Source organism: Indicator indicator, chromosome 14 (assembly GCF_027791375.1).
Source record: "Indicator indicator isolate 239-I01 chromosome 14, UM_Iind_1.1, whole genome shotgun sequence".
Classification (NCBI taxonomy): Eukaryota; Metazoa; Chordata; class Aves; order Piciformes; family Indicatoridae; genus Indicator; species Indicator indicator.
The window spans coordinates 229,031-242,697 of record NC_072023.1 but is presented as its reverse complement, the minus strand read 5'-3'; the positions used below and the strand labels follow the sequence as shown (position 1 = coordinate 242,697).

The 13,667-nt window shown below is 50.1% G+C and overlaps 1 protein-coding gene across 3 annotated transcripts in view; it reads right to left on the bottom strand.

Moving 5' to 3' along the window:
* The window catches only part of ITPR2 (inositol 1,4,5-trisphosphate receptor type 2), a 175,758-nt gene that overhangs the window by 34,693 nt on the left and 127,398 nt on the right, over positions 1 to 13,667 (bottom strand). For all 3 annotated transcript variants that reach the window (XM_054386630.1, XM_054386633.1, XM_054386631.1), the window contains exons 38-42: positions 6,406 to 6,514; positions 4,647 to 4,834; positions 2,801 to 2,984; positions 1,997 to 2,253; positions 1,247 to 1,447 (exon numbers count right to left, since the gene is read on the bottom strand). In XM_054386630.1, coding sequence (XP_054242605.1) covers positions 1,247 to 1,447; positions 1,997 to 2,253; positions 2,801 to 2,984; positions 4,647 to 4,834; positions 6,406 to 6,514 — 939 coding nt within the window. The remainder of the gene's footprint in view (positions 1 to 1,246; positions 1,448 to 1,996; positions 2,254 to 2,800; positions 2,985 to 4,646; positions 4,835 to 6,405; positions 6,515 to 13,667) is intronic.

The following is a 13,667-nucleotide window of genomic DNA, read 5'->3' as shown; positions in this document are numbered from 1 at the left end:
CAAACCACCACACCAATAAACCATGGCCCCAAGTGCCATGGCCACAGGTTTCTTGAACACCTTCAGGGATGGGGCTCGACCACCTCCCTGGGCAGTGCTTGACCACTCTTTCCAGAAAGACAGAGGGGAAAATGAAAACAGCAGCATTGTGCATCTGCCTCTGATCCACAGTTGCAGCTGGTATATAGCACAGAACTCCAATGGCTCCCCAGCAGGCAGGCCTACGGAACAAAGTGTAACTCCCTCCAGTGCTGCTCCAGGTAGCTTCTGGAGAACACACTAGCTGTGTGTGAAGCACACATTTATTTATCTTTTTAACCTCTAGTCCTGTAATTATGCTTTTCTTTCCCAGATGCTTTCCCCATTCATCAGTGGATCAAGTGTAACTGTTTAGCCTCCTGCTCAGTGGAGAATTTTTGTCTGTTTGCTTTCAAAGTGCCAGGTGACTACCAGCAATGGCAACAGCACTCACACTCCACTGGTGCACCTGCAGGCAGCAGCACTCATACTGCCTGTGCTTCTTCAGCTATTTCGAGTGCCCAGAATAGGCTGTCCCTGTAATGTCACCCACCACCATTTCCCCATTACCAACCAATCCATAGCAAAAACTGTGCAGTTTCATCCACTGTGACAACTTTACTTCAGCTCCCTTCAGATCAGACACAGCAGCAGGTAGCTACATTCTCGTCATTCTCTTCTCGTGCTGCCTCAGCAGGCACTGAAGAGACATCTCCCCAGCCCCAGCTATAGGACTTGAAGAGCTGCATCAAGCAAGGCACAGGAGACACTGCTGACACCACAACTAAAGATGCTGCTAGGCAGTGTAACAGGGTAGTAAGTTCAGCATTGCAGCAGTTATGTGAATTAGGGGAAGTAAATGTTAGCAATCCAGAGCAGCAAAAGCAGAATTTGTGAGAAGGAAGAATATAAAATTGTCTTCACAGTGTTCTTCCACAGCGGTGAATCTAAGCCCAGTCTTACAAGGTGAGGTTTAAGCCACAGACTCAGTAACATAAGACATGAAACTCTTTCCAAGAGGCCTGGAAAGCTTCTGCAGAAGCAGGCAGACTACAGGAAGAGTCTGCTTTGAGTTCTGACTGGAGGCATTGCTCAGGTGAAACATGTGAAGCCCAGCCACAGCAGTCCCAAGTGAATTCCTGCCATTAGGAACCCTGAAGGGCTCCCTACAAGCATGCAGAGATGCCCAGGCACACTCTGGAGCAGCCAGGAGTGCCTTGAGCCATACCTGGTTTTCATGGCACGGGCCCTGGCAGTACTCTGTCAGGCTCTCCAGCGTCTGGTTCACCAGAGCCACGTTCCTCTCGTTGATGTAAAGCCCCAGCAAGCCCAGCCCACCTGTTGTGCTGCCACAGATGCAGTCCAGAAACTGCAGGGTCTCACAAACAAGGTTGTAATTTGTTTTGTTGTTCTGATGTCTCAAAAAGTTCTGGTGGATGGAGAAACGGAACATTAAAAAAATACCAAAGAAGAAGACTGTTAGAGTCAAGTCGAACACAACCCTCTCCCATGCATATATGGAAGGGGACAACTTAAGAGTTCATCTTGCCAGGGTTGCTATGGGGACAGCAGTTCCTACCAAAGCAACTCATAGCTGGGACACATGTAGCATCTTTGAGCCTTCAACCACAATGCCCAGGGAAAAGAGAAGTACCAAAACTTTGCCCAGAAACCTCCCATGGTCTCCAGGCCTGCGTGAGTGACCCACCAGGCGTGCACGGGATCTGTGCCCACACCTCCTGATTCCATCTGGCCATGCGGTGTCTCCTTGCAGCTCTGAGGATAAAACCAGGAGCTCATCCAGAGCATACAAGCTGTTCTTGAACAGGGCTACTCCATGCCCCGGGCTAAGAGAAACAGCACCTTTCAGACAGCCCTGTTCTGTAACAGGAGCCAACCAGGGCTGTGTTTTCCTTCCCCTGTGGAGCTCCAGCTCCTCAGTCATTCCTCTGGAGCTCAGCTCAGACAAACCCTTTACCTGGAGCTCTCGGTTGTGGTTCTCACACAGCAGCTGAAGAAATCTCAGTATTGGCTGCATGATGGCAATGGCAGGGCTCATGACTGCTTCTTCTGCAGACTTCTCTTCTGCATTTGCAGCCTCTGTTCCTGAGCCTATGAGATCTATTTCTGCATCCATTTCTCTCCTGTACACAGAGTAAGCCTTGGAGGTTGCAGAAGATGCTTCTGTTAACTGTCCTTTCATACCCTCTTTCAGATGCAGGGTTGAATCCTTTACTGAAAAGATGGTAATTTTCCTTAATTGTGGAAACTCTTTCCCCTGGCTGATGAAACAATAACCACACAACGAGTGCAGCTCTCTCTCTCTTTGCTGCTGCCTAGCTCTTCAAAGACCTCTAGGCAACTTGCAAAGAGTATCAAAGCAAGCCTCATGCAGGGATAGCATGTTCCAAACCAACCACAAACCAGAGTGAATCAGAACACAAAGACAAAAAGCTCTGTGAGTTCTCTCCCATATACAATAAATGATGAGAACAATGGAGGGACCACAGGGTGGGGAATCAATTCCTGGGCTTGCTCTTGTGAAACAGCCCCATTAGCAGCAGGCTCTGCTGCTGCTGCTCTAAACACATGGTTGTGTATCTACTGCTGGCATAAGCTGCCACAGATTCCTTGTAGGCAGCTCAAGAGATGGCCTCCAGCGCAGAGAAGAGCAGGCAGAGGATGAGGATAAAAAGGCTGACTGCCCAGCGCAGCGTGCTGGTGCAAGGATGCTGCTGGAGCATAAGGCAGACCTCCCCACTCGGACATGGGTACTCCTTACCTCTCCTTTTGGGAACAGACGTGGTCAGGTCACTGTCCTCATCCTTCTTCTTGCTGCCCAGGTCAACAGTGCTCACTGTCACTGTGGAGCGGATCTCCTGCTGCGCAGCCCTCATGCGGTCATACAGGACTTTAAAGAACTTCTCTGACTTTTTCTGCTCCCTCAGCTGCTGGTAGGTGGAGTACTGCAAAAAAAGGCATTCCTTAGGTATCAGTCTTCTAAGCAAGAAGGACCAAAGCACACCAGTTGTGGTGAAACAGATGATGAACAGTTACTGCCCTCAGACAGAAAATGGGTTGGCCCCTGCCTGGCCAGCTCTTGCACAATGTGAGACACAAGGCTGGTATCAAAGACTGCTGGAACTGTTTTACACTGGGATGAAATAGTGAACACTGCTATTTGCAATCTATGTGTCACAATAGTAAAGTTGGATCCCTTTGTGACACTCTCCATTTCTCCAGGCATTCTAAAGTTACAATATTCCACCCACAAGTAGGGGAGAAGTGATTGTTGGCATGTAGCATGAGGAAACCTGGAACACCTGACCTGCAGGATCTAGCTTGGGCTACAGGCACTGCTTGAGCTTCACACAAAAAATGGAATTAATATTTCAGATCACAAAGTCCAATCTTTTAGCACCACTGCCAAGCAGGCTGAGCACATTTTCTAGCACTTTACTAACTCAACCTATAAGTAAAAGCTTTTCACAACCCCCAGCAATTGAGAAAGCTGCAGCAAAACTGCACTTCTTTAACATCTTCTGGCCACTCTCTAAGGGTCACAGATGGTGGTGTGGTTTCTTACAGAGTAAAGACAGAGGATGGGATTCCTCTCACTTAACATCTATAGTCCTGCAGGGAGGTGAAGTTGACTGTTTCAGGCTCCCTTCGCAGGCAGTGGTGAGATAGGGGAAACGCAGGGAGTGATTCGCAGCACCTCCTCTGTTGAGGCTGGAGAGAAGGCTGAGAGGGGATCTGATCGATGTCTATGAACAGGGGGTGGGTGTCAGGGTGAAGGGGCCAGGCTCTTTGTGGTGATGCCCACTGACAGGACAAGGATCACCAGGTACAAGCTGGAACCCAGGAGGTTCCACCTCAACATGAAAAGAAACCTCTTTGGTGTGAAGATGCTGGAGTCCTAGAGCAGGCTGTCCAGAAAGGTTGTGGAGTCTCCTTCTGGAGACTTTCAAAACCCATCTGGATGTGTTTCTGTGTGACCTGACCTGGGTGCTCCTGTTCTGGCAGGGGCTTGGACTGCATGATCTCTGGAGGTCCCTTCCAACACCCAACATTCTGTGATTCTCTTATGGTAACTCTGCTGATGACAGAGTAAGAACAAACAGTTATCTCATCTAGCTGAAGCTGGCTGAGGGGGACATGAGTCCCAAAAGCTGGAGCCTGTAGTTCAAAGCAGCTGTTCTCTCTGGACCGGGAGCCTGCACTTCTGCAACAGTTCTTGGGAGTATTGACAAACCTCCCAGACCTTCCCAGAAAGTAACTTACTGCTACACACACATCAGAGAGCACTGCCATGCTTAATAGCACTACTGGAGATGATGCTGATGGGGCAAGGACCAGACAAAGAGAAGCTCTGTGCTGCCCAGAGAGGGACAGATGGGAAAGATTTGCTTCTGCAGAGCAGTCTGCACCATGGGCTGTGGCACAAGGACAGAGCACTCCATCCACGTGCCTGCCACATGCCCCCTCTGTTTCCGCCACATGCCCCCTCCACACGCTCCATCCAGGTGCCTGTCACACGCCCTGTGGCCAGCAGCTCTTCACAGAGGTCAGGGCACCGGGCAGCTCTGGCACCTGCAAGTCAGTGTGAGCAAGGCAGAGAAGGATACCTGTGTCTGGGTGTTTCCACCTTCAAGCAGGGCAATGCCCAGCAAAATGCCTTCTGAGAAGATCCTGTCGTTCTTGGTGCTGACGATGACATCTATGACCAGCTCTGATGCCCCTTCCTTGTCCAGAAGGCACTGAATGTCAAACATGGTCACCCCAGACTTGTCTGAGTCTTGCCCTGAGAATCCACCTACAAATCAGACAAAAACCACAGCACTGTGTTTGTTTCACAGCTATGTGTGAAAGTGAAGCCATCAGTGACAACGCTTTGCCTTCTGCACACAGGAGCAAAATACAAACTTCCTCCTGGAATGCTGTCCCAGGCAGAATTCCTCTCCACACAAACTGCTGCTCTGTGACACTGCAGTCTGGGGCTCCAAGAGTGGAAATAAACCAAACCCCTGAATCCTCCTTCTGTCGTGATTTTCAGACTGGAGCTGAGGAAGAAGTTCTTGAGTAGGAGGGTGGTGAGACTCTGGCACAGGCTGCCCATGGAGGCTGTGGCTGCCTCATCCCTGCCTGGGGGTGTTCAAGGCCAGGCTGGATGAGGCCTTGAGCAGCTGAGTCTAGCTGAGAGGTGTCCCTGCCCATGGCAGGGGGTTGGAGGAGATAAGCTTTGATATCCCTTCCCACCTGAGCCATTCTGACAGTGATTTGCACACTGGGCTGATCTACACCAGGGTTGTGTGCTGGGACATCCACTCTGGCTATGGCCATGACTTCCACCTGGGTGCTTAGGCCAGTGAGGCTCCCAGCGCATGAACAGCACGTTGCTCTTTAAGGCTTGAGGTAATCCGCATTAGAAGTGTGGGGGTTAAGGAATTTTGTTAAATGGTTTTAAGTCATTAAACCCTGCACCTTTAATTAGCACAAATGAGCATCTTGCCTGCCGTACTCACTGGTGCACAGATATCACTGCATAAGGAAAACCATAGCCATGTGCTACTGCCCTGAACAGAGCAAAGCTCTCACTTGTAGGGAACAGCAACCACTGCCTCAGCAGCCACTGCTGCTTCAGCTGATGACAAGGGCTCAGATTTTGTGTGAGAAAGCCCTGCACAATCCCCCCAAGCTGCACAATATCCCCAAGCTGCCACACATCTTTTAGGGATGGAACTAAAACCCAGAGCAGAGCTTTACTCCACTGGTTGTTAGGGAGCAAATGTGCTGTCCAGAAGCCACTCTGTAACCTCCCATGGCTTCTGTAACAGCATCATTAAAAAATTAGGCTTTAAGGCACCTACAGGGACCAGGAACTCCATCTTCCTGCTGACAGCATAGAGCTGACACATCCTGCTGCCTCTCGGGACAGTCTGTCCCACTACCTAACCATGACCCTGGGGAGAAGTTTTTCCCCCTGTTTTATCCATGTATCAAGAAAGGATCTGGGATTTAATTGTTTGTTTGTTTGTTTGTTTTAATTTCCAGCAACAGCAACACCTTTGTTCCCATGTTTCGTGCTTTACTGAATTTCTGGAGGTGGATTTGCTGACAAATGAAAACGGTGTTACCAGCTGGCCCTGAACTGAATGCCTGACTGTGGGATGCAAGGCAGCCCCTGCTCTGGCACCACCATAGGCACAGCAGCCCTGTCGGACAAGCTGTGCTGCTCACAGCAGATCCGATGCACCTCTCCTCGACCTCCCTACAGAACATACTGGATTAATTTGCCAGCTGAAGCTCTGGAGCACATCCAAGGTGCCTGTTAGAGAAATCAGTGCTGCTGTTTCTGGACCACATGCATGGTCCACACTGAGTTACCTCCCACTGGTGCAGGTTTGCCGTAGCTGCAAGACAGAGGCCCATTCACACCACTTCCATAGTCTCCTTTAAAGTAGCGATGCAGGAGGATTTTCCTTAAAGTGTTGCCCTTTAAAAGATAAAAAGAGACGATGTTAAGAGTGGTGGCCAATTTCCTTGGCTTGAGCAGCAAGCTTTTTAACTCAGATCCATCATTTCTCAGGCCTCTCCATCATAGTTAGCAAGCACACAGAGCCAGGATGTCCAGAAAGCAAACATCTGGTTTCAGCCAGCAAAGCCCAAGGAAGGAACTCTAACATGCTGTGGTATGACCTTGCTTTGGAACCTCTTTAAAATAAAATGCAGAAGGTTCCCCTGCTGAAGGCTCTGTGGAAGGACCTGTCCACGCTGGATCCATGGGCTGAGGCCAGTGGGATGAGATCCAACAAGGTCAAGTGCTGGGTCTGGCACTTAGGTCACAACAGCCCCAGAAAGGCTTCAGGCTGGGGGCAGAGTGCCTGGAAACTGCCCAGCAGAGAAAGCCCTGGGGTGCTGGGTGACAGCAGCTGAAGATGGGCATCCTGGCCTGCAAGTTCTACCAGAGCCATGCTCTGCAGTGTTTGTGCCCTGCCAGCTCCTTCTGCCTGCTGTGTGCAGCAGAGCATCACAACTTCCTGTGTCTCTGATCTCAGCTGCACCACATGAAATACTGACCCAGAAATGTGACAGCTGAGAGCACAGCTCAAAAAGCATTCTCTGCATCTCCTTCTTCCCTCACTTCAGAAGACCACAACCAGTCAAACCTTTCATTCAACTCTCTGAAGAGCTTCCTTTTCATTTTGCTTCTGTTCTGCATCACAAGGAACTGATCACAAGTTGGGGGGTACCAATTATTTGGCATTTTCAGTTTGCCTCCAGTCTCCTGGGAACAGCTGCAGTCAACACTTGGCTTTACAGAGGCAGAGGAGGGTGCCAGCAGCTGTAGGGGTATGCATAACCTAGGGGTTTGTAAGGAAAAGAGCACTGCAAGGTCTCTGATGAGACCCTGAGAGATAAAAGCAAGGAACTGTTGGCACATCTGAGATCTTTTTCCTGCCTTGTTACCTTCAAAGGCACTGGGAGGAGCAGTGATGCAGAGATGCTCCTCCTGATGGCTAGGGAAAGGGAATTCTGCTCCATCCAGATCCAGGCTGAGGCATGAACTTCGCTGCTTGTCCCAAGAAGCAAGGCTTGGAGTCTTGCTCTGTCTCACTCCCTCTCTCAGCCTCCCAGGAATTCAGGTATCACAGTTCTCAGAAGCCCAAGTGTCAGCAGTCAGGGACACTGTATTTGACAAGCAGAATCTTCATCCCCTTTGTGATGACCTTGGGCAGCCACACGACCTCCCCAAGCTTTGTCACATTAGGTGCCCCTGCAAAGAGCAGAGGAGCCCAGAAGTGTGACCTGGAGCACCACTGCCACCCCACCACCTCCAGCACACCACAGTCTAAGGCACTGCTCCCTGGAAGAGTGGTGACCCTGCTGGCCTGTGGCTGGAGTCTGCTTGGATGGCAATGCCAAAGGCAATGCTCAAGGGCTGCCCCTTTGTATGGATGGACAAATTTTTTTGCCGCCAGGACAGAGGACAGCCATTGATGTCCTCCTGAAGGGTTTCCTCACTTAGCCACAAAGCAAATATTGCTCCAGATCCAAGGACATGCAACAGCAGCAGTGAGCAGCCTGCAGCAGCTGTTACTGATAGACTGAGAGGCCAAAACCACCAACACCAGGCAGTAGTGCTGGCTTCCCTGGACAGCATTCTACACGTGGAATCATGGGATCACTACAGCTGGAATAAACCTCTAAGATCATCACCCAGTGCCATCATGCTCACTAAACCATGTACCCAAGTGCCATGTCTGTGTGTTTTATGAACACCTCCAGGGACGGAGACTCCACCATCTCCCTGAGCAGCCTGTGACAATCCCTGACCACTCTTTCAGCAAAGAAATTTTTCCTCATCTCCAACCTAACCCCCCCGTGATGCAACTCAAGACCATTTCCTTTTGTCTTATCATTTGTGACTAGGGAGAAGCAACCAACCCCCATCTGGCTCCAACCTCCCTTCAGGGAAGTCTCCCCTCAGCCTCCTCTTCTCCAGACTGAACACCCCCAGGTCCCCCAGTTGTTCCTCCCCAGCCCTCTTCTCCAGACCCTTCCCCAGCTTTTCTGCCCTTCTCTGGACCCACTCCAGCACCTCAGTGTCCTTCTTGCAGGGAGGGATCCAAACCTGAACCCAGGACTCAAAGTGTGGCCTCACCACTGCTGAGTCCAGAGGGCATGATCACTTCCCTACACACATGGCAGAAGTCCTGACCTTCCAAACTGAACCTCTGCCCTGCTGCCTCCAATGCTTTCTTTATTCCTCTGGTTCAGAGTATGGAGGTGGCTGTAAACACCACTCAGCTGACTGCAGTCCCTCTCCAATGGCTAGGACATTGTACAGCCCTGAAAGCCACCACAAGGGAACACAACAGTCTTATTGTTGCCCATGAATGCCACTGGATTGTGTCCAGCAACAGCTAGAGTGAAGCCTGAGGACACAAGGAGGCAACAACTGGTCATTGTTGGTGCAGCCATTAAACACCTAGGCAGGAGGGACAAGAGTTTGCAACAGGGAGGTGATTCCAGCAGGAACGTGTGGAGGCAAACAAATGAAGTTTGGCAGCCCATATGCCATCAGACCAGCTGGGCTCTACAGCTACTGCAATGGTTTCATGGTTCCCTTCCCGAACTGGCCAAGGGCTGGTCCCACAGGAGGCTGTGGGGTCCTGCTCGGGCGTGCTGCAGCTGGGAGAGGCACCTGTAGCACCACCCTGGGTGTTCACACCAATAAACCTGTCCTGTCTCACAAAGCTCTGCTCACATCCTAAGGAGCTGGGATGGTGTTATGGTGTTCAGCATGCTGAACATGATCACAGAGTCCTGCAGGCTGGAAAAGCCCTCTCAGATCATCCAGTCCAACCATCAACCCAACACCACCGTTGCCACTGAACCATGTCCCAAAGAGCCATGTCCATGTGGTTTCTGAACACCCCCAGGGATGTTGACTCCCTCACCTCCCTGGGCAGCCTGTGCCAGGCTTTGAGAAACTTTTCAGTCAAGGGTATCAGGTAGTGATAGGACTAGGGGGAATGGAATAAAGCTGGAAGTGGGGAGATTCAGACTGGACGTGAGGAAGAAGTTCTTCCCCATGAGAGTGTTGAGAGCCTGGAATAGGTTGTCCAGGGAGGTGGTTGAGGCCCCATCCCTGGAGGTGTTTAAGGCCAGGCTGGATGAGGCTGGGGGTTGGAACTAGATGATCCTTGTGGTCCCTTCCAACTCTGACTGATTCTATGATTCTATGAAGAAGCTTTTCCAAATCTCCAACCTAACCCTCTCCTGGCACAATTTCAGGTCATTTCTTCTCCTTCTATCACCTGAGATTACGGAGCAGAGCCCAACCCCCAGCTCACTGCAGCCTCCTCTCAGGAGGCTGTAGAGAGCAATGAGGTCTTCCCTCAGCCTCCTCTTCTCCACACTAAACACCCTCAGCTCCCTCAGCTGCTCCTCCCCAGCCCTGTTCTCCAGACCCTTCCCCACCTTTGATGCCCTTCTCTGGATCTGTTCAAACCCCTCAATGTCTTTCTTGGAGTGAAGGCCCCAAAACTGAACCCAGGACTCAAGCTGTGTCCTCATCAGCACTGAGTCCAGGGGGACAGTCCCTGCCCTGCTCCTGCTGCCCACACCAGTGCTGATGCCTTCTTGGCCACCTGAGCACACACCCAGGTGTGACCCAAGTGCAGGACATGTGACTTCTTTGATTCTATGATGAGAGCACTTAGAAAGCCCCTAAGAAAAAGGGGTGAGGTCAAGCCACCAGTAACAACTTAGGTGTCATGTACTGAACTGCCCAGAAGGAAACTCTGTGAGCCTCACGATGTCCACACCTCTGCACAACTAGGCACAGCCAGAGGAACCATAAAATGCAGCAAAGAAGCAGAGGAACCTTTTCCAGAAGGCCTTTCTGTGTATGAATGGAAGGTCCTGGAGAAAAAATGGAACACTGGTGGAACAGCAGCTCCCCAGATGCCAGGGTCATGGAAGGGGCACAGGAAGATGCAGCGCAGGACTCCGGAGCACATCTCACTGCACGTGCTGGGGCATCTCAGGCTTATGTCCACAGCTCAGGAAGGAAGGTGACAAATTGGATCAGGTTTGGAGAAGCTCCATGAGAGTGACAAGAGGACAAAACAGGGCTTCTCAGCAGAAATCCAAGGCTTTCAGTCCCCTGAGCTGCTTGGTCTAAACATGAACTACCTGAACCCTCTATCTACATGAGAAACCTGGTAATGGGTGGCTTCAGTCTACGAGATAAAAGTGTAAGGCCCTGGTGAGAAGCTGAAGACAGAGACGTTCAACCAGAGCAAACACAGAGGCAGCTGGGCTGTTTGGTTTGTGGATCATGAATTTTGCTTTTATGATCTAAAACAGTGATGGCATTCAGCTCCTGGAACAGCCTGAAGAGAGCTGTGATGGTCTGCTGCTGGCAGTTACTAAATCATCACTGGGTAGCTTCTCAGGAACTATTTGAAGACCTTGTGGTCTGCAGAAGGAGAACAAGCTGGGTGACAAAAACATGCCATCTCACATCATCTATGAAGACATCATGCCACCTTTTCCCGTAGCAAATAGAGATGAGGCTAGAAACCTGGCTTTCTCTGACGGCTGTCCCAAGGGCACCTATTTCTACACATTGCCTCTCCTCATCCAGAAATTACATTTCTACTCCTTAGGCCGAGGCTCTGCTTCAGGAGCATTTTGTGGTGGCTATTTTTCACTCATTTTCAAACCATTTTGTTCCTTTATTTCCCTTAGAGACAAAATATGGTAGGAGAAGCAGTTCGGTGCCAAGTGACTGCTATGAAGGTACCATAGACGGAAGCATCTAACCCTTTAACGTGTGATTCACCTGCTCTTGAAGAGCAAGATGGCACAGCCCTCATCTCCAGAAGGGCTCAGCTGAGGCACAGAGCCACCACACAGATGGATTGCAAAAGCACAAGCTCAGAAGAGGGCCCCAGAGCCTTGATCCTACCACATCCAGAGTGGAACACTTCTGCCTGCATGGTGCCAGCAGTGTCCAGAAGGCTGCGGGCTGGGGAAGGCTGTTTGTTTTGGGGGGGCTGGTTGATTGTTTTCACACAGAGGGAGCTTTTTGCTGGCTTTGATCTTTTTGCAACAAGATGTCTTCACAGGCAGTTGATAGTTGGAACTGATACATTTTCACCCATAAAATCTGACACCCAGCCCCAGAGCCCTTTGCACACTAGGGAGCTTATTCACCCCAGGGCAAAGCACTTCTCGGTGTGAGGCTGGGTCCAGCTGGTGTCCAGCTCTGCTTCCACTAACATCAACAGGAGGTTTGCCAGCAGCTCCAGCAGGAGAAGGAGCAGACACGTACTCTGCCTGGCAGAAGTTTTCATACAACTCTAAAAAGAAAAAAACCACCAGCAACCCAAATATGCACCAGACTTCATCAGACAGCTCTCCCAGGAGAGCAGAACTGACCACCCACACCTCTCAGCTGTTTCTCATTAGGCAGAGACACCCCCATTTGAAATGTGCCATTGTTCAACCCCACACAAGCCTGGCACCAGCCCCACTCTTTGCACAGGCTGCCCACAGCACGCTGCAAAGACAGCAGAACCTACAGGTTCAGGACAAAACAAAGAAATACAAGCACAGCCTTCCCTAACACCCAGCTCAAGCAGCAGCTGTTGGGTTGCTTTAGCACTCTTCTAATTCTTCTTTCTTTTGCAGCTCCAGGTTCCACAGAAGCTGGAAGCCTAAGGGCCAAAATATTGCAAAACAAATGCTCTTGCCTGTCCATTTTCAATATGGGCAAGGAAACCAGGTTCTGCCTGGTAACTGCCCAGGTTTGTACCCTGAAGCAACTCAGGAAAGTGTGATATTAGAAGAAAGAATTTTTCTGGCAGCATCTCTAAAGTGTCTCTGCTATGAATGCAGCAGGAGAGAAAAACTGTTTGGAGCTTAGTGAAAATACCTCAGCATCCACACTTGGGCTGAGAAGAAAGCATTTGGAAAATAGTTTGATTTGGTGGAGTATCAAATTGCTTTGCTGGCCCATAAAATATTGTCGGTTGTCCAACATTCATTTTGGGGACCAAAGATAAGATCTTTACATCTACAGCTCTCAATGACCTGGACAAAGGTAGAGAATGGTTGGACCCGATGATCTGAAAGGGCTTCTCATGACAGAATGCCTGCAGGATTCCCCCAGGTGATAATCAGACGTTCTGGTCTCTGAAGGCACCCTTTACCAGGAAAACTCTCTGTTTTAAAAGCAGTTCTCAGCCCTCCCTTTCAAATGAGGCCAATACTAGCTTTCTGCTCTTGGAGTCGAAGATTTCATCGGTGCAAACAAATAAACCTCACCATGTCCTTTGCAGAGTGTCTTGTAAATGATCCTGCCTTTGCATAACGCTGCAGCAGAGGTTTCATAAACCACTTCTCTCAGCCAGCGTTTCTGAATGCAAGGAGAACGGAGGGTGCAGTGTTCTGGTTTTAATAACTTCTTGAGGTGTATTAGCTGTCATGTCCAGAGCTCAATAGCTTCTTACCTGTCACCTGACTTTAAGAGCAACAGCAATTTCATAGTATCACAGTATATCAGAGGTTGGAAAGGACCTCAAGAGATCATCAGGTCCAACCCCCCTGCCAGAGCAGGATCACTTAGGGTAGTCTGCACAGGAACGCATTCAGGTGGGTTTGGAAAGTCTCCAGAGAAGGAGACTCCACAACCCCCCTGGACAGCCTGTTCCAGTGCTCTGTCACCCTCACTCTAAAGAAGTTTCTCCTCATGCTGAGGAGAAATCTTCTATGTTCTAGTTTGAACCCGTTGTTCCTTGTCCTATCATTGTGCACCACCCAAAAGAGCCTGGTCCCCTCCACTTGACACCCACCCCTCAGATATTTATAGACATTGATCAGATCCCCTCTCAGTCTTCTCTTCTCCAGACTAAACAGCCCCAGGGATCTCAGTCTCTCTTCATAGGGGAGATGCTCAAGTCCCCAAATCATCCTCCTGGCTCTCCATTGGATTCTCTCCAGCAGGTCTCTGTCTCTCTTGAACTGCACGCTAAGTTTCTGCATGCTAAGTTTCACAAGATTAGGAAAAAGTTCTCTTCTAGGCTGGAGACAAAAAAGCCCAACAAACACAAAACCTCACAACAAACTGCAGC